Below are 18,746 nucleotides of genomic sequence, written 5' to 3'. Positions count from 1 at the left end.
TAAACATTTTGTACGCTTCATCATACGCAATACCCAAAAAGAAATGGGGAGTCTTTTGCATTCAGAATGTGCCGTGTTCTCCGGAGTAACTTTCTGACATCTTGTGGACAATGCAGAGATCCGGGCAAATATTTACTACTTAACATCGTAAGTCACCATAATAGTAACATTACGGCTTTAACATTAAGCGCTTTGAGGTGTCCAGTGGTCGTGAAAGGCACTATAGAAATGCAAGTCCTTCTTCTTAAAATCTAAAATGTGTTCAATTACTTTCTGAAATATCAGTATTTTATTTATCTCCGTGACCAAGACATTGATTGCATATTAATACCCTCTCCATTACACTTGGGCACAATAAAATCTGAACTGTTCACTCTTTGCTTTCTCGGTCTTCGTGGGTTACTCCCATCAGATTTAATAACTGAACATATTCTACATCCCATTTGTATAAACATTTGAGGTATGAAGTTTTGACATATTAAAAGCACTCCTTGGAAGCTCCTTGCAGCATTCCTTGGAACCTGACTAACCAAGCGCTAGCGATTTAGTGCCAATGGCACTCCTCCCCCAAACAATTGTCCAAGTCTGCAAATTCATAGCATGTACTATATGGATGACCAGTCCCCAGACAACCAACACTCAGCCATCACATAACAATGATGCTGGTGGGCTGAGAGGTGATTCTCTGCACAATACCTAGACGTGCACACAAGTGATATCTTGGCATTAGGACGGCCTGGATGTGGGCCCAACGACAAAGTAAAAATGCTCTGCAAGCAATGTGGAGGAGTGAGTCACGGCTACAAGCAGCGAGCATGGGTTCTCCTTAAGTTCATATTGAAATACTTCCTTTGCCTGAGCCCATTTTTATTATGGGGTCAAATCATCAAGTATCTAGTTTGGCAGACTATGACCTCCCAAGTTGCAAGATAGCTGTGCTTTTATGTGTCCTCCAATTGCAGAGGTGCAAAGTAACCGAGTCGCTACCTTTTTCACATCAATTATGCTTTTATCATATTTTGCAGCGGAAACGTTCCACCTGATGCATTACTCGTATATGAAAGATTGTTTGAGCATGGCAATAAAGCGTTATTCATCTGGTCGTGTGGATCCCAAAGGAAGAGGAGAAACTTGCAATTATATAGCACTTCATCAAAACATCTTAAAGCATGTCACACAATGAATGATTCTTAAAATGTAGTGCCTGTTGTACTGTAAGTAAACACGGCAGCCATTCTGAACTACGAACGAACCAACGCAGTCAATTTGGTAGCTGGCCAGGATACTGGGAGAACTTTTGCTCTTTTGCCAGTAGTGCCACGGAATTTTCAATGCCCATCAGGCCGGTGGGAGGTCAGGTCAATGTCTCAACCAATGGTAGGCCCTTCAACACTACAGCACTGTCTCAAGACTACACTGGAGTTTCAGCAAAGTTTGTGTGCTCAAGTCCTGGGGTGGGACTTGAACCCACAACCTTCAGATTCAAGTGTGCTATTAACCGAGTCATTATACATTTAGAACAGACTGTATAAGTTTAAAAAAAATTTCAAAATAATGAGTCCATTTCCCCTTTGCTAAATGCATAGCATTGCATGAAGTGTGAAAGAAAAAAAACTGAAATTTGCAAACCAACAATGAAAATATCACTTACTTACAATGGGATTTTATCACAAAATCATTTTTTTCTAGCCATGATACTATCATTAGGTTAACAAGAGAATAACTTCCAGTGCCAGCTAACTTCCAACAAAAAGGTATTTCTAAACCCCTCTCAATCTTCCCTCCTGAAGTCGCTGACTTTAGTTCCACTTGCCAGTATCTCACCCAGGAGGCTACTTTTCATGAGTACAGTAGCATAGTGGTCATGTGACTGAACTAGCAATCCGGAGACTGGGCTAATGATCCAATGACATGAGTTCACATTCCCCACGATAGCTGGGGAATATAAATTCAGTTAACGAAACAAATCTGGAATAAAAAGCCATTATCAGTAATGGTGACCATAAAACTACCGGATTGTCGCAAAAACCCATCCTTCGCCCAGTATGCAAGAAATATGTGACTCCAGACCCACACCAATGTGGTTGACTCTTAACTGCCCTCTGCGGTTCAAGAAGGTGGTTCAAGGGCTGCGACTCCCACATCCCATGAACAAATAAAAGAAAAAATGAATGAGATTTCTAACCAACTGTTGGATCATGGAGGAAAAATCACACGAAGCTCGATCCCATCTCATGAGATATTTGTATATGCATATTTCCAGGAAGGGTCACTGGATAGTGATCGGGAATGGAAATATTGGCTGATTTTTCCCCGAGGAATTGACTTGCTTACTGATAAGCAAACTAAAGCAGCATAGGCTGGGGATGAAGCCCAAAACCTTCATGGTCTGTATGACACAGTGGCCACGACTTCACCTACTGAGGTGGGCTAAGTGCGGCCGAGTTAGGTGGTGGACTGAGACCCCACTCCCGGTTCCATCGCGCCACGTTAAAGTGATTTTGTCCTGATGGGGCTTGTTCAGCCCGTCCTGCGAGGTTCCCAGCCAAGTAAAAGGAAGTGGGTCTGATGATTGTGCTGTCAGTGGTCTGCAGCACAATCACAGACACTGACAATGACTGCACAAGGTACACAGCTGCACCCAGGCTCTCCTATGACTCCCTCCAGATGCTTATGGAGGGAGTCACAGCACACAGAAAGGCTCTCTTGCCTTCCAATGGGTGGAAGAGACCTCCCCAGGACACCAACGCAGTCTGGTTGCACGTTGTACAGGAGGGCATAAGCAGGGATGTCGTCAGGAGGACCTGGCTGCAGTGGCACAAATATTTCAATGATCTCAGTAGATCATGAAGCATTACTGCAAAGTCACACTTAACCTCATCCTGCTATGCCACTCATCACATCCCCATCACTCTGCCTTCTCTACCTTACTCCTGCACATCCTTACTTACCTTGCACCTCCACCCACCCTTTCTATCTACATTATCACTTCACCATTTCATTAGCCACCCCTCACACTCACCCTCACCCTCATCCTAGTCCAAATATATCAACTAACAATACACAAGGGAAGGCACTTGGATCTTTTAGCCAAGGTTCATGTCAAGTTTCTGTTAATGTGTTGTCAAACATTGAAATCTTTATTTTCAACATTTTGCCTTCTTGGACAGATTTTGTGCACTCCTTTGGAAGTGGCTTAGTGAGTTGCAGTGAATCGTGAGACACAATGGTGCTCCCTGCAGTGGTGATGAGTGTGAAGGGAATGGCTTGGGCATTGTAGGGATGCTTTATGGTGTTGGTGTGGGGTGGTGTGGTGCCAACCTGACGCATTATGTGGCAGCTAGAGTGTACATCGTCAAGTGAAGTAAATGTGGACATGAAGGCCATCCTTGGCCTCCCGGGCAGCAATGTGGTCAGATACTGATGCCCTGTGTTCTGTCCAGCATCAGGTGATTGCGGAGAAGGTTGGTGTTGTTGTTGGTGTTGCTGGTGTGCCTGGTGATGTTGGTGTTGGGACCGATTGTGGTGAGATTCTGAGGACCAAGGGGAGATTTTTTCAAGAGCACCTATGCTGATGGAACAGTTGAAGTTGAGATGACAGAAGCGATCTGTCAATGGTGAGATACGTTGTTCCAAGATTGTGACAGTGGATAGAGAGTTTACTCCAAATATTTTCAAACTGCATAAAGCTCAAAAGTGTTTTCCAAATCTCAAAGGATCCAGTTTCTAACACTGGAAAATGAACAGTTGTGAAATGGTAGCTTTTATACCAATTTTGCTGCTATCATCTATTCAGAGCAATGGAGAATCATTGAAAACCCGACATACTTACCTGACATGATCCCCGAGTGATGAAAACCTCGTGAAAAAGTTGGAAAAATGGTGAGTCACTGGTAAAATGCTGCTTAAATACTTGTAACATCGTTTTAAGTATTTGAATTGGCTCACCTGCCGCTTAGTGCACAGATAGAGCTGGTACTTGGGAAACTTACAAGGAGGCGGGTTCAGAGCGGGATACTGCCCCCTGTCAATCTTTTAGATTTTGACAGCAGACCTGCCTCTGACTCCACCTTCTGAGTGCCAGCAAAATCCAGCCCAGTGGGTTTTTAAAAAAACTGATCCATTACAGTAACGTAAAGAGCAATTTCATGGATTTCTGTAGATATAGCACAAGATTTATTAAAATCCCAGTTACTAGGGTATCTGAGGAGGTCACATGATTATTTTTGAAAGATTAAGGACCTGAACTTGGTGGCCTTATCGCCCACTGCCGCTGACTGCCGCCGAGTTTTTTGGAAGTCTTCCCTCAGTGCCATTTTCCACTGGGCCTCCCGTCGATGGGAGGGGAGGACCGCTGGGAACCGCCCACTAGCTCGCAAGTGTCCTCCCGCCCGAGCTGCCAGTTTGGTCCGGGCGGAAGTCAGCAGCAGCAGATGGAAGGACCGCTGCGTGAAAGGCAGGTCTAACCCCAACGGTAAGTAAGAAGACCTGCAAAAAAAGGTTAGTGAACTACTTTGATTTTTTTTTTCAGCAACTTGTGTGGATTGGGTCCCCTGAAGGTGTTCCAGTGGGGTTTGTGTGTGTGTAAATATTTTATTTTTGGCTGTTCCCCCCCCAACCCCGTCCCTGGGCCCGACTCATTCCTTGGTGGCACTTTGGCGAGGATCACATTTGCTGCCGAGATTGGGAGCTCCTGCCCGCTGCCACCCAGATTCACAGCGTAAGTCGGTTTTTTGCCACCAGGCAAACCTTGTAGAGGAATCTTCTTGGCAAAGTATCGGCAGGTCTCTCGGCGGTCCTTTGGGCAGCACTTGGGCAGGCCTCAGCTTTCACCAAGTTTGGGCCCATAGGCCCTGAAATTATGGGCGCTCCGGGTGCGCCCGCTCCTGAAGAGGCCCCGCCAGATCCAGGTTTAGGTGCGCAAAGCACATGCGCCGAAATCCAGCACTTGCGAACTGTCAACATTTATTTTGACAGATCCAACGCATATGAAAGTAAATGGCCTCCGCAGGCAGAGATTTGGGCTATTTGCCCAACTCTGGCCCAGCAAATGACTTTAAAACTCTGACTGGTAAAATTAATTATCACTAATTTTTCTATTAAAAACCCTATCCATTAAGATAAGTTTATTTTTAACCCTATTAAAACATTTTAAAAACATTTTCAAAAAAAACACTTTTTTTCCGAAAACACTTAATTCAGTTTCAATTAATTTTAAACATGGGAGGTGTTTTTCTTTCATTTATTGTGTTGGGTTTCTGTGTTTTGGGGGGTATTCTCATTGATAGTAATGGGAGCTCGTACAAACGGAACTCACCATTATCATCAATGAGAATATTACATTGTGATTGGTGGTTCAGGCCCACGTGATCCCAGGGTGCGCTTACGATCCCTGGAGTGCGAGGCCATTCGCTGGGCCGCCCATCTAGGCCTCGGACAGGAAGTGTTCGTTCCTACGGGACCACCAGGTACTTTTATATTTAAAAAAATTGATCGGAGGCATCCGTCTGCGGGAAGCCTTCAACCGCAATTTTTGGCCCACAGTTAAAATCATCAAGACCAGCACTTAATCCAGTGTTTGTTGAACAATGAACAATGAACCATGGCTGGTCCAATGACTGTCATTTTGTGCCCATGATACCATGCATCATGATTTTCTAATTTCAACCTACACTGCTTTCAGGCACGTCCTGGTCTATTGAAGGAATAGCAAACGTCTGAGAATTTGACTCATTTTAAAAATGCCACAAGGAGTTGAGAGCAATAATGAAGAGCTATAATAGCTTTTGCTATCATCAGTACAGGGATGCAGGTTGGCATCAATAGACATTCATATCAGAAATATACATGTGGTAGTAATTGTACAATAAAACTTTTCTAAATAATCACCTGGCTCCCCAAACCAAAAACATAGAAACCTAGAAAATAGGTGCAGGAGTAGGCCATTCGGCCCTTCGAGCCTGGACCACCATTCAATAAGATCATGGTTGATCATTCACCTCAGTGCCCCTTTCCTGCTTTCTCTCCATACCCCTCGATCCCTTTAGCCGTAAGGGCCATATCTAACTCCCTCTTGAATATATCCAATGAACTGACATCTACAACTCTCTGCGGTAGGGAATTCCACAGGTTAACAACTCTCGGAGTGAAGAAGTTTCTCCTCATCGCAGTCCTAAATGGCTTACCCTTTATCCTTAGACTATGTCCCCTGGTTCTGGACTTCCCCAACATCGGGAACATTCTTCCTGCATCTAACATGTCCAGTGCCGTCAGAATTTTATATGTTTCTATGAGATCCCCACTCATCCTTCTAAACTCCAGTGAATACAGGCCCAGTCGATCCAGTCTCTCCTCATATGTCAGTCCTGCCATCCCGGGAATCAGTCTGGTGAACCTTTGCTGTACTCCCTCAATAGCAAGAACGTCCTTCCTCAGATTAGGAGACCAAAACTGAACACAATATTCCAGTTGAGGCCTCACTAAAGCCTGTACAACTGCAGTAAGACCTCCCTGCTCCTATACTCAAATCCCCTAGCTGTGAAGGCCAACATACCATTTGCCTTCTTCACCGCCTGCTCAACCTGCATGCCAACGTTCAATGACTGATATACCATGACACCCAGGTCTCGCTGCACCTCCCCTTTTCCTAATCTGTCACCATTCAGATAATATTCTGCATTCGTGTTTTTGCCACCAAAGTGGATAACCTCACATTTATCCACATTATACTGCATCTGCCACGCATTTGCCCACTCACCTAACCTGTCCAAGTCATCCTGCAGCCTTTTAGCATCCTCCTCACAGATCACACTGCCACCCAACTTAGTGCCATCTGCAAACTTGGAGATGGGCCTGCAAACTCAATTCCTTCATCCAAATCATTAATGTATATTGTAAGTAGCTGGGGTCTCAGCACTGAGCTCTGCGGTACCCCACTAGTCACTGCTTGCCATTCTGAAAAGGACTAGTTTATCACGACTCTCTGCTTCCCGTCTGCCAACCAGTTCTCTGTCCACGTCAGTACATTACCCCCAATACCATGTGCTTTAATTTTGCACATCAATCTCTTGTGTGGGACCTTGTCAAAAGCCTTTTCAAGTCCAAATACACCACATCCACTGGTTCTCCCTTGTCCACTCTACCAGTTACATCCTCAAAAAATTCTAGAAGATTTGTCAAGCAGGATTTCCCTTTCATAAATCCATGCTGACTTGGATCGATCCCGTCACTGCTTTCCAAATGTGCTGCTATTTCATCTTTAATAATTGATTCCAACATTTTCCCCACTATTGATGTCAGGCTAACCAGTCTATAATTACCCGCCTTCTCTCTCCCTCCTTTCTTAAAAAGTGGTGTTACATTAGCTACCCTCCAATCCATAGGAACTGATCCAGAGTCGATAGACTGTTGGAAAATGATCACCAATGCATCCACTATTTCTAGGGCTACCTCCTTAAGTACTCTGGGATGCAGACTACCAGGCCCCAGGGATTTATTGGCCTTCAATCCCATCAATTTCCCTAACAATTTCCCACCTAATAAGGATTTCCTTCAGTTCCTCCTTCTCTCTAGACCCTCGGTTCCCTAGTATTTCCGGAAGGTAATTTGTGTCTTACTTTGGTTCTGTCTTCAAGAAGGATTTGTTTAACTGGTCTGCCATTTCTTTGTTCCCCATTATAAATTTACCTGAATCTGACTGCAAGGGACCTACGTTTGTTTTCACTAATCTTTTTCTCTTCACATATCTATAGAAGCTTTTGCAGTCGGTTTTTATGTTCCCAGCAAGCTCCCTCTCATACTCTATTTTCCCCCTCCTAATTAAACCCTTTATCCTCCGCTGCTGTATTACAAAATTCTCCCAGTCCTCAGGTTTGCTGCTTTTTCTGGCCAATTTATATGCCTCTTCCTTGGATTTAACACGATCCTTAATTTCCCTTGTTAGCCACAGTTGAGCCACCTTCCCCATTTTATCTTTACTCCAGACAGGGATGTACAATTGTTGAAGTTCATGATGTGATCTTTAAATGTTTGCCACTGCCTATCCATTGTCATCCCTTTATATATTACTCGCCAGTCTATTCTAGCCAATTCATGTCTCATACCATCGAAGTTACCTTTCCTTAAGTTCAGGACCCTAGTCTCTGAATGAACTGTGTCACTCTCCATCTCAATAAAGAATTATACCATATTATGGTCACTCTTCCCCAAGGGGTCTCGCACAACAAGATTGCTAATTAGTCCTTTCTCATTACACATCACCCAGTCGAGGATGGCCAGCTCTCTACTTGGTTCCTCGACATATTGGTCTAGAAAACCATCCCTAATACACTCCAGGAAATCCTCTTCCACCGCATTGCTACCAGTTTGATTAGCCCAATCAATATGTAGATTAAAGTCACTCACGATAACTGCTGTACTTTTATTGCACACATCCCTAATTTCTTGTTTGATGCTGTCCCCAACCTCACGACTACTGTTTGGTGATCTGTACACAACTCCCACTAGTTTTTTCTGCCCTTTGGTATTCCATAGCTCCACCCATACCGATTCCACATCATCCAAGCTAATGTCCTTCCTTACTATTGCTTTAACTTCCTCTTTAACCAGCAACGCCACCCCACCTCCTTTTCCTTTCTGTCTAGCCTTCCTAAATGTTGAATACCCCTGGATGTTGAGTTCCCAGCCTTGGTCACCCTGGAGCCGTGTCTCCTTGATTCCAATTACATCATATCCGGTAACTGCTATCTGCGCAGTTAATTCGTCCACCTTATTCCGAATACACCTCGCATTAAAGCGCAGAGCGTTCAGGCTTGTCTTTTTAACACACTTTGCCCCTTTAAAATTTTGCTTTAATGTGGCCCTTTTTGCTTTTTGCCTTGGGTTTCTCTGCCCTTCACTTTTACTTTTCTTCTTTCTATGTTTTGCTTCTGCCCCCATTCTACTTCCCTCTGTCTCCCTGCATAGGTTCCCATCCCCCTGCCATATTAGTTTAAGCCCTTCCCGACAGCACTAGCAAACACTCCACCTAGGACATTGGTTCCGGTTTTAAATTCAAGAGCTTTTCAATTCAGGTGGTTTAATTTAAGTGCTGTGTTGAAGTGCTTGGCTCTAAATGACTTATTACCTGGAGGGTGGCTAAACGGATTCCTTCCAGTGGTTTGTCGGGATCCACCTTCACCTCTCTTGTCTTGATGAAACAATCTAAGTCTTTGATTTTATTACAGGCATCATATGCACCCTGCAGTGACAATAAGAAACAAAAAGACTTACTTCGAGCGTGAGCAAGCGGATATTTTCCTGAGGCTTGTCGGGATTTACTTTGATAATCCTTGCATTTTTGAACTCTTGCAGATTTGGCAAATTTTCGCCAGCCTGAGCAGCCCCCTGCTTCCAGAAGATGTGACGAATTACAATTAAAAACAACAACCGGAAACATGCATGCTTTATTGTATCTTTATTTCCCCCACATTTTAAACTCTTCGCACTCCCTTACAGTGCATTAACCTTTTTACCCACATAAATCTCCTTTCCCAGCACATGCTAAAAAATCTAGATTACACAAGGGGTTATGTTTCACTGTGGTATTTTCAACACTGAACAAAGTAATAAAACTGGAGTACCCATACACTTCATTTTTCCATTTGTAGTGAACAATACTTTCAGAATAAAATGAGCTGAAAAAGCATTGCTTGCACCCTTGAAAAGTGCATAGAGGGATACTGCAGAAAATAGAAAAAGGAACATGGCTAAAGTGCAATCCTTTGTATAAGGGACACTGGGTGATACAATGGATTAGACACCTCAAGGCTAGGACTTCTTCAAATCTAGCCCAGTTGGACGAGCTGAAAGTGTTCTCTCTTTGTTGGCTGTAAACTATTGACCCAGTCTCAATGGGTTCACAACACAGGAAAAGTGCTTTTAATTCAGCATTAATTGGTCATTCTACTCAAAAACACCACTGTAGAGCTTGTCTGAGAAATGGCTAAAAAAAGACTTGCATTTATATAGCGCCTTTCACAACCATGGGGACATCTCAAATTGATTTATAGCCAATGAAATACTTTTGGAGTGTAGTCTCTGTTGTAATGTGGTAAACGCAGCAGCCAATTTGCGCATAGCAAGCTCCCACAAATAGCAATGTGATAATGACCAGATAATCTGTTTGTTATGTTGATTGAGGGAAAGTATTGGCCAGGGCACCGGGATAACTCCCCTGCTCTTCTTCTAAGTAGTACCATGGGATCTTTTACGTCCACCTGAGAGAGTTGACGGGGCCTCGATTTAATGTCTCATCCGAAATACGGCACCTCTGACAGTGCAGCACTCCTTTAGCACTGCACTGGGCGTGTCAGCTTAGATTTGTGCTCAAGTCCCTGGAGTGGGACTTGAACCCACAATCTTCTGACTCAGAGGTGAGCGCGCTACCCACTGAGCCACAGCTGGTACTGTTAAATGTTACTTTGGTGCAGTAGAAGTGCTAGTCTTGAGGCACGCTGCTCGGGCAAAGTCGCAGCAGATTGCTGGACCTAGCTGTGCTATACATGTGATCTGTGAGTGATTGATACCAACACTGACACTCGGTAACTGAGATGCAAAGGGTTTCATTCTCCAACATTAAAATCACCAGGACAAGCAAAAAAAATTACAAAAATAATAAAACTGATCTTAATCTTCTCACAAACCATCCTCTGCTACGTGCTGGAACGCAGGACGCTACTATGTGAGAGAGTAAACAGTCGCTGGAGTTAATTAGTGATGACATTGCATAGTTAGTTGATGCAAGAGCCTCTCTCTTTCTCTCCTTCCCTTGCTCTTTTGTACAGCACAAATGACCCAGTGCAAAATGAAGAAATTGTGGGCAAAAAATGTTCTAGTCGTAAACACTGACATCCCCTGATAAGTACAAAATTCACTAAATGCAAACAAAGATAACAACAGGGCTAGAATAAGAGGCTTCCTACATGTGGGGAACCTGACTGGGTATGGGCATAGCACAGATTATAAAGGCCGAAGAGCTCAGCAGATCTTTCAGCACCCACCCAGATTCTGTAAGCAGCTGCGTGTGATATATTTAAATGTTTACTCATAAGATTTGATTGTGGCTGGTTAACTTATGGTAGTTCAACGTTTTGTTTTGTTTTCACCCACAGAATGTGTCCTCTGGTTCTCGACCCTTCTGCCAATGGGAACAGTTCCTCTCTATCTACTCTGACTAGAGCCCCTCATGATTTTGAACACCTCTATCAAATCTCTCAACCTTCTCTGCTCTAAGGAGAACGACCCCTGCTTCTCCAGTTTATCCTCATCCCTGGAACCATTTTTTAAAAAATTTTCTGCACCGTCTCTAAGGCTTTCACATCCTTCCGAAAGTGCGGTGCCCAGAATTGGACACAATTGTCCGGTTGAGGCCGAAACCGTGTTTTATACAAGCTTAACATAACTTCCTTGCTTTGTACTTTATGTCTCTATTTATGAAGGCCAGGATCCCATATGCTTTTTTAACCACTTTCTCAACCTGCTCTGCCACCTTCAACGATTTATACCCCTGGATCTCTCTGTTCATGCACCCCTTTAGGATTGTACCCTTTAGTTTATATTACCTTTCCTCGTTCTTCCTACCCAAATGTATCACTTCGCACTTTTCTGCGTTAAATTTCATCTGCCACGTGTCCGCCCATTCCACCACCCTGTCTATGTCTTCTTGAAGTTCATCACTATCCTCCTCACTGTTTGCTATACTTCCAAGTTTTCATTTATTCATTTTCTACTAATCTTCAGTATTTCTAAATTCCCTAAAGTACGCTCCAAGCATGCATTAAAAGGAGGGGAAAAAAACATGGTGCATCCAACTTATTTTTCCCACACCTAGAACAAGAGTTTGTTACTCTCAATTGAGGTGCAGTTCAAATTCATACATGTAAACTGTGTCTTGGCCCACTTTGGGGAAATAATGTAAAGCAAACATCTCGCTGAATTTGACACAGCTACTTTGTCTGAGTAGATTCACAATCACGCTTCCTTGTCTGCGCATCACTGAGTCTGTAACAGCGCTGCACAAACCCTAATGTCTCACCTACATTAATGAAATTCTGGGAAGGAGGAGACAGAGGAAACAGAAGTCAAGTTTAGAGTTTAGGTCATTTCAATTTCATGAACAAGTAAAATAAAGCTTAATTTCTTTAACATACTGGAAGGCAGTGTGACCATCGAAATTCCCAGGTTGAGGCACGACGATATAAATTTGTTTAGCAACATGAAAGAACCATCAATCTCCTTTCAAGTATTTAATTAACAAGACAGAATGTTACGCAAAGGCAACGCTGGCTTTAAACTACTGGTTTATCGACATTTTTTTTCTGTCTCTTGCTCCATTTTTTGAAGTGACTTTTTTTGTCCTGCTCTGACAGCTAAGCACAGAGGAATTTCTTTAAAAATTAATTCTCAACATATGGGCCTTGCTGGCAAGGTCGACATTTATTGCACATCCCTAGTTTCCGAGAAAGGTGGGGTGTCTCTTGAACTGCTGAAGTCTTGTTATTCTTTGTAGCAATTTGACTCCAGGATGGTATGTTGCCTCCCTGATGCAAGGGTCAAGGATGTCTCGGAGCGGCTGCAGGACATTTTGGAGGGGGGAGGGTGAACAGCTAGTTGTTGTGGTGCATATAGGTACCAACAACATAGGTAAAAAAAACGGGATGAGGTCCTACAAGCTGAATTTAGGGAGCTCGGAGTTAAATTAAAAAGCAGGACCTCAAAGGTAGTAATGTCAGGATTGCTACCAGTGCCACGTGCTAGTCAGAGTAGGAATTGCAGGATAGCTAAGATGAATACGTGGCTTGAGGAGTGGTGCAGAAGGGAGGAATTCAAATTCCTGGGACATTGGAACCGGTTCTGGGGGAGGTGGGACCAGTACAAACCGGATGTTCTGCACCTGAGCAGGACCGGAACCAATGTCCTAGTGTTGTTGGGGAGGAGTTAAACTAATATGGCAGGGGTATGGGAACCTAGGCAGGGAGACAGAGGGAAGTAAAATGGGGGCAGAAGCAAAAGATAGCAAGAAGAAAAGTAAAAGTGGAGGGCAGGGAAACCCAAGGCAAAAATCAAAAAGGGCCACATTACAGCAAAAGTCTAAAGGGACAAAGTGTGCTAAAAAAAACAAGCCTGAAGGCACTGTGCCTCAATGCGAGGAGTATTCTTAATAAGGTGGACGAATTAACTGCGCAGGCAGCTATTAACGAATATAATATAATTGGGATTACGGAGACACGGCTCCAGGGTGATCAAGGCTGGGAACTCAATATCCTGGGGTATTCAACATTCACGAAGGATAGACATAAAGGAAAAGGAGATGGGGTAGCGGTGATGGTTAAAGAGGAAATTAACGCAAAAGGAAGAATGATGTGGAATCTGTATGGGTGGAGCTGCGGAATACCAAAGGGCAGAAAACGCAAGTGGGAGTTGTGTACAGACCACCAAACAATAGTAGTGAGGTTGGGGATAGCATCAAACAAGAAATTAGGGACGCGTGCAATAAAGGTACAGCAGTTATCATGAGCGACTTTAATCTACATATAGATTGGGCTAACCAACCTGGTAGCTGTACGGTGGAGGAGGATTTCCTGGAGTGTATTGTGATGGTTTTCAAGACCAATATGTCGAGGAACCAACTAGAGGGCTGGCCAGCCTAGACTGGATGATGTGTAACGAGAAAGGACTAATTAGCAATCTTGTTGTGCGAGGTCCCTTGGGGAAGAGTGACCATAATATGGTATAATTCTTTATTAAGATGGAGAGTGACACAGTTCATTCAGAGACTAGGGTCATGAACTTAAGGAAAGGTAACTTCAATGCTATGAGACGTGAATTGGCTAGAATAGACTGTTGAATGATACTTAAAGGGTTGATGGTAGATAGGCAATGGCAAACATTTAAAGATCACATGGATGAAATTCAATTGTACATCCCTGTCTGGAGTAAAAATAAAATGGGGAAGGTGGCTCAACCGTGACTTATAAGGGAAATTAAGGATAGTGTTAAATCCAAGGAAGAGGCATATAAGTTGGCCAGAAAAAGCAGCAAACCTGAGGACTGGGAGAAATGTAGAATTCAGCAGAGGAGGACAAAGGGTTTAATTAGGAGGGGGAAAATAAATGATGAGAGGAAGCTTGCTGGGAACATAAAAACTGACTGCAAAAGCTTCTATAGATATGAGAAGAGAAAAAGATTAGTGAAGACAAACATAGGTCCCTTGCAGTCAGAATCAGGTGAATTTATAATGGGGCATAAAGAAATGGCAGAACAATTGAACAAATACTTTGGTTCTGTCTTATCGAAGGAAGACACAAATAACCTTCCGGAAATACTAGGGGACCGAGGGTCTAGCAAGAAGGAGGAACTGAAGGAAATCCTTATGAGTCAGGAAATTGTGTTAGGGAAATTGATGGGATTGAAGGCCGATAAATCCCCGGGGCCTGATAGTCTGCATCCCAGAGTACTTAAGGAAGTGGCCCTAGAAATAGTGGATACATTGGTGATCATTTTCCAACAGTCTATCGACTCTGGATCAGTTCCTATGAACTGGAGGGTAGCTAATGTAAAGCCACTTTTTAAAAAAGGAGAGAAAACTGGGAATTATAGACCGGTTAGCCTGACATCAGTAGTGGGGAATATGTTGGAATCAATTATTAAAGATGAAATAACAGTGCATTTGGAAAGCAGTGCCAGGATCGGTCCAAGTCAGCATGGATTTATGAAAGGGAAATCATGCTTGACAAATCTTCTAGAATTTTTTTAAGGATGTAACTTGTAGAGTGGACAAGGGAGAACCAGTGGATGTGGTGTATTTGGACTTTCAAAAGGCTTTTGACAAGGTCCCACACAAGAGATTGGTGTGCAAAGTTAAAGCACAAGGTATTGGGGGTAATATACTGATGTGGATAGAGAACTGGTTGGCAGACAGGAAGCAGAGAGTCAGGATAAACGCTCCTTTTCAGAATGGCAGGCAGTGACTAGTGGGGTGCTTAAGGACTCAGTGCTGGGACTCCAGCTATTTACAATATACATCAATGATTTAGATGAAGGAATTGAGAGTAATATCTCCAAGTTTGCAGATGACACTAAGCTGGGTGGCGGTGTGAGCTATGAGGAGGATACTAAGAGGCTGCAGGGTGACGTGGACAGGTTAGGTGCGTGGGCAAATGCATGGCAGATGCAGTATAATATGGATAAATGCGAGGTTATCCACTTTGGTGGCAAAAACATGAAGGCAGAATATTATCTGAATGGCGGTAAATTAGGAAAAGGGAAGGTGCAACGAGATCTGGGTGTCATGGTACATCAGTCATTGAAGGTTGGCATGCAGGTACAGCAGGCGGTGAAGGGGGAAAATGGCATGTTGGCCTTCATAGCTAGGGGATTTGAGTATAGGAGCAGGGAGGTCTTGCTGCAGCTGTACAGGGCCTTGGTGAGGCCTCACCTGGAATATTGTGTTCAGTTTTGGTCTCCTAATCTGAGGAAGGACGTTCCTGCTATTGAGGGAGTGCAGCAAAGGTTCACCAGACTGATTACTGGGATGGCAGGACTGACATATGAGGAGACACTGGATCGACTGGGCCTGTATTCACTGGAGTTTAGAAGAATGAGAGGGGATCTCATAGAAACATAAAATTCTGATGGGACTGGACAGGTTAGATGCAGGAAGAATGTCCCCGATGTTGGGATAGTCCAGAATCAGGGGTCACAGTCTAAGGATAAGGGGTAAGCCATTTAGGAATGAGATGAGGAGAAACTTCTTCGCTCAGAGAGTTGTTAACCTGTGGAATTCTTTTCAGCAGAGTTGTTGATGCCAGTTCGTTAGATATATTCAAGAGGGAGTTGGATATGGCCCTTAAAGCTAAAGGGATCACGGGGTATGGCGAGAAAGCAGGAAAGGGGTACTGAGGTGAATGATCAGCCATGATCTTATTGAATGGCGGTGCAGGCTCGAAGGGCCGAATGGCCTACTCCTGCACCTATTTTCTATGTTTCTATCTGAGTGGCTTGCTGGCCACTTCAGAGAGCAGTTAAAAGTCAGCCACATTGGTGTGTGAGTGGATTCACATATAGGCCAGACCGGGTAAGAACGGCAGGTTTCCTTCCCTAAAGGACATGAATGAACCAGTTGGGCTTTTACGACAATCCGACAGCTTCATAATCACTTTATTTTACTGATACCAGCTTTTTATTTCCAGATTTTTACTTGGGACCCACTCCATTCTTAAAAATTATTTTGTTGCCTCATCTTGAAAACAAATGCGTCGAAGGTAATGGTGGCCCAAATACTGCACACTTTGTACTCTGCATAATAAGGAAGACTGTTACTAAAATTCAAATCAAAAAGCACTGGGATGATTTTGGAAGAGATTATTTTATAGAATAGGGAGTAGGATGCCTCCGCAAGATCCTACAAATCCCCTGGGAGGACAGACGCACCAACATTAGCATCTTCGACCAGGCCAACATCCCCAGCATTGAAGCACTGACCACACTTGGTCAGCTCCGCTGGGCAGGCCACATTGTCCGCATGCCAGACACGAGACTCCCAAAGCAAGCGCTCTACTCGGAACTCCTTCACGGCAGAGGAAATGTTACAAGGACACCCTCAACGCCTCCCTGATAAAGTGCAACATCCCCACTGACACCTGGGAGTCCCTGGCCAAAGACCGTCCTAAGTGAAGGAGATGCATCCGGGAGGGCGCTGAGCACCTCGAGTCTCGTCGCCGAGTGCATGCAGAAAACAAGCGCAGGCAGCGGAAGGAACGTGCTGCAAACCTGTCCCACCCTCCCTTATCCTCAATGACTGTCTGTCCCACCTGTGGCAGAGACTGTGGCTCTTGTATTGGACTGTTCAGCCACCCAAGGACTCATTCTAAGACGAAGCAAATCTTCCTTGGTTCCGAGGGGCGGCCTATGAGAATACGGGAGAATAGTGTGAAAAAGTAAATCATCATTGTAGGGCAAGATAGCTTCGAGCACAATTTAAAACTGGCTATTAGCACATGGAATAGTGAACCAAGGCACAAATTGTCTCAATAGTAAATTGGGAGCCCTCACTTAATATTTAAAAGTCAAGATTGTTAAAAAAAAAAGTTTTTAAGTAAGTGCTATGCTAACATTTCTTTTATGTCAATAGGTTGGGTTAACAACAGATATCACTGTACCAATCCAAGAACTCTACTGAATGGGACAACTGGCGATGCAGATTTTAACCACTTGTGGTCAATCTTATGATCATCTATTAAATCAGTTGCACATTGCCACAGCCAACAATAATTGGCAGATAAAGTTTCAGTCTGCTAAAAGTAGTGAATCAGATGAAGTTTGCTAATGATTTGCCTCCATCAGGTTTGCCTATAATGAATTTGACATGAGAGCACAGACAGGGTGAGACAGACGGTTATTAAATATAAAGCTGCAGAGGCTTCAACCAGTGATTTTTACCTTGAAATTAGGAATTCTGTGATGAACTGGTCTTGGGAAGTTTGCCAAATTTTTTTCTTCTATATAATCCCAAACCTTCTTACGAATGTCCCACTTAGTGACACCTAGGAAGAATTTAAAAAAGAATCTCAGGTCTGAAATATCATTCCAGACTTACCACAGGCTTATCTTTATCACTGATAGGAACAAAATGTTCAACAATTACTACATGAAGAATTTGTGTACTCTCCCCCAGAGAGGAGGCAGAATGCAAATAAGGGCAGCAGGTAAACTATATTTACGACTTACATAGTTACTTCATAATCTGCTCTCGACTTGTAGACTGAATTTTGATTATTTCTGCATTTTTCATTTGACTATGAAAAACAATTAGGCCCCGATTAGGGCGGCTTTTTAAACATTTTCTGCCGGTCACAATCTTTCAACCTATGCAATTTCTTGACTGTTAGAATTAAAGTCCTAAATGTAACACCCTTCTTATGCTCTCTGGTTACATTATTTTTCTACTCTGTAGATGAACAGAAATTTTCTCCAATCAAATCTTGGGAAGACCAAAGCCATTGTCTTTGGTCCCCACCACAAACTGCGTTCCCTAGCCACCGACTCTATCCCTCTCCCTAGCATCTGCATGAGGCTGAACCAGACTGTTCACAACCTAGGTGTTATATTTGACCCTGGAACCGCCTATTTCCACCTCCGTAACATTGCTCGTCTCCGCCCCTGCCTCAGCTCATCTGCTGCTGAATCCCTCATCCATGCCTTTATTACCTCTAGATTTGACTATTCCAATGCACTCCAGGCTGGTCTCCCACATTCTACCCTACGTAAACGAGAGGTGATCCAAAACGTGGCTGCCCATGTCCTAACTCGTACCAAGTCCCGCTCACCCATCACCCCTGTGCTCGCTGACCTACATTGTCTCCCGGTTAAGCAACGCCTCAATTTTAAAATTCTCATACTTGTTTACAAATCCCTCCACGGCCTCGTCCCTCCCTATCTTTAATCTCCTTCAGCATCACAAGCCCCCAAGATATCTGCGCTCCTCAAATTCTGCCCTCTTGAGCAGAACTGATTATAACTGCTCAACCATCGGTGGCATACCTTCAGCTGCCTCGGCCCTAAGCTCTGGAACTCCCTCCCCAAACCTCTCCGCCTCTCTATCTTCTTTCAAGACGCTACTTAAAATCTACCTCTTTAACCAAACTTTTGGTCACCTGCTGTAATTTCTTCTTATCTGGCTCGATGTAAAATTTATTTTTTTGTCATAT

General features: G+C 43.7%; 1 protein-coding gene across 3 annotated transcripts in view; it reads right to left on the bottom strand.

Moving 5' to 3' along the window:
* The window catches only part of mthfsd (methenyltetrahydrofolate synthetase domain containing), a 72,208-nt gene that overhangs the window by 38,904 nt on the left and 14,558 nt on the right, over positions 1 to 18,746 (bottom strand). The window contains exons 2-3 of one of the 3 annotated variants that reach the window (XM_070897020.1): positions 17,479 to 17,582; positions 9,271 to 9,384 (exon numbers count right to left, since the gene is read on the bottom strand). In XM_070897020.1, the coding sequence (XP_070753121.1) occupies positions 9,271 to 9,384; positions 17,479 to 17,582 (218 nt within the window). Of the gene's footprint in view, positions 1 to 9,124; positions 9,239 to 9,270; positions 9,385 to 17,478; positions 17,583 to 18,746 lie in introns of all 3 variants that reach the window. The other 2 variants (XM_070897019.1, XM_070897021.1) reach the window with 2 other exon arrangements.

Source organism: Pristiophorus japonicus, chromosome 13, assembly GCF_044704955.1.
Source record: "Pristiophorus japonicus isolate sPriJap1 chromosome 13, sPriJap1.hap1, whole genome shotgun sequence".
Taxonomy (NCBI): domain Eukaryota; kingdom Metazoa; phylum Chordata; class Chondrichthyes; family Pristiophoridae; genus Pristiophorus; species Pristiophorus japonicus.
The sequence above is the reverse complement of the archived record's forward strand: the minus strand, read 5'-3'. Positions and strand labels throughout refer to the sequence as shown.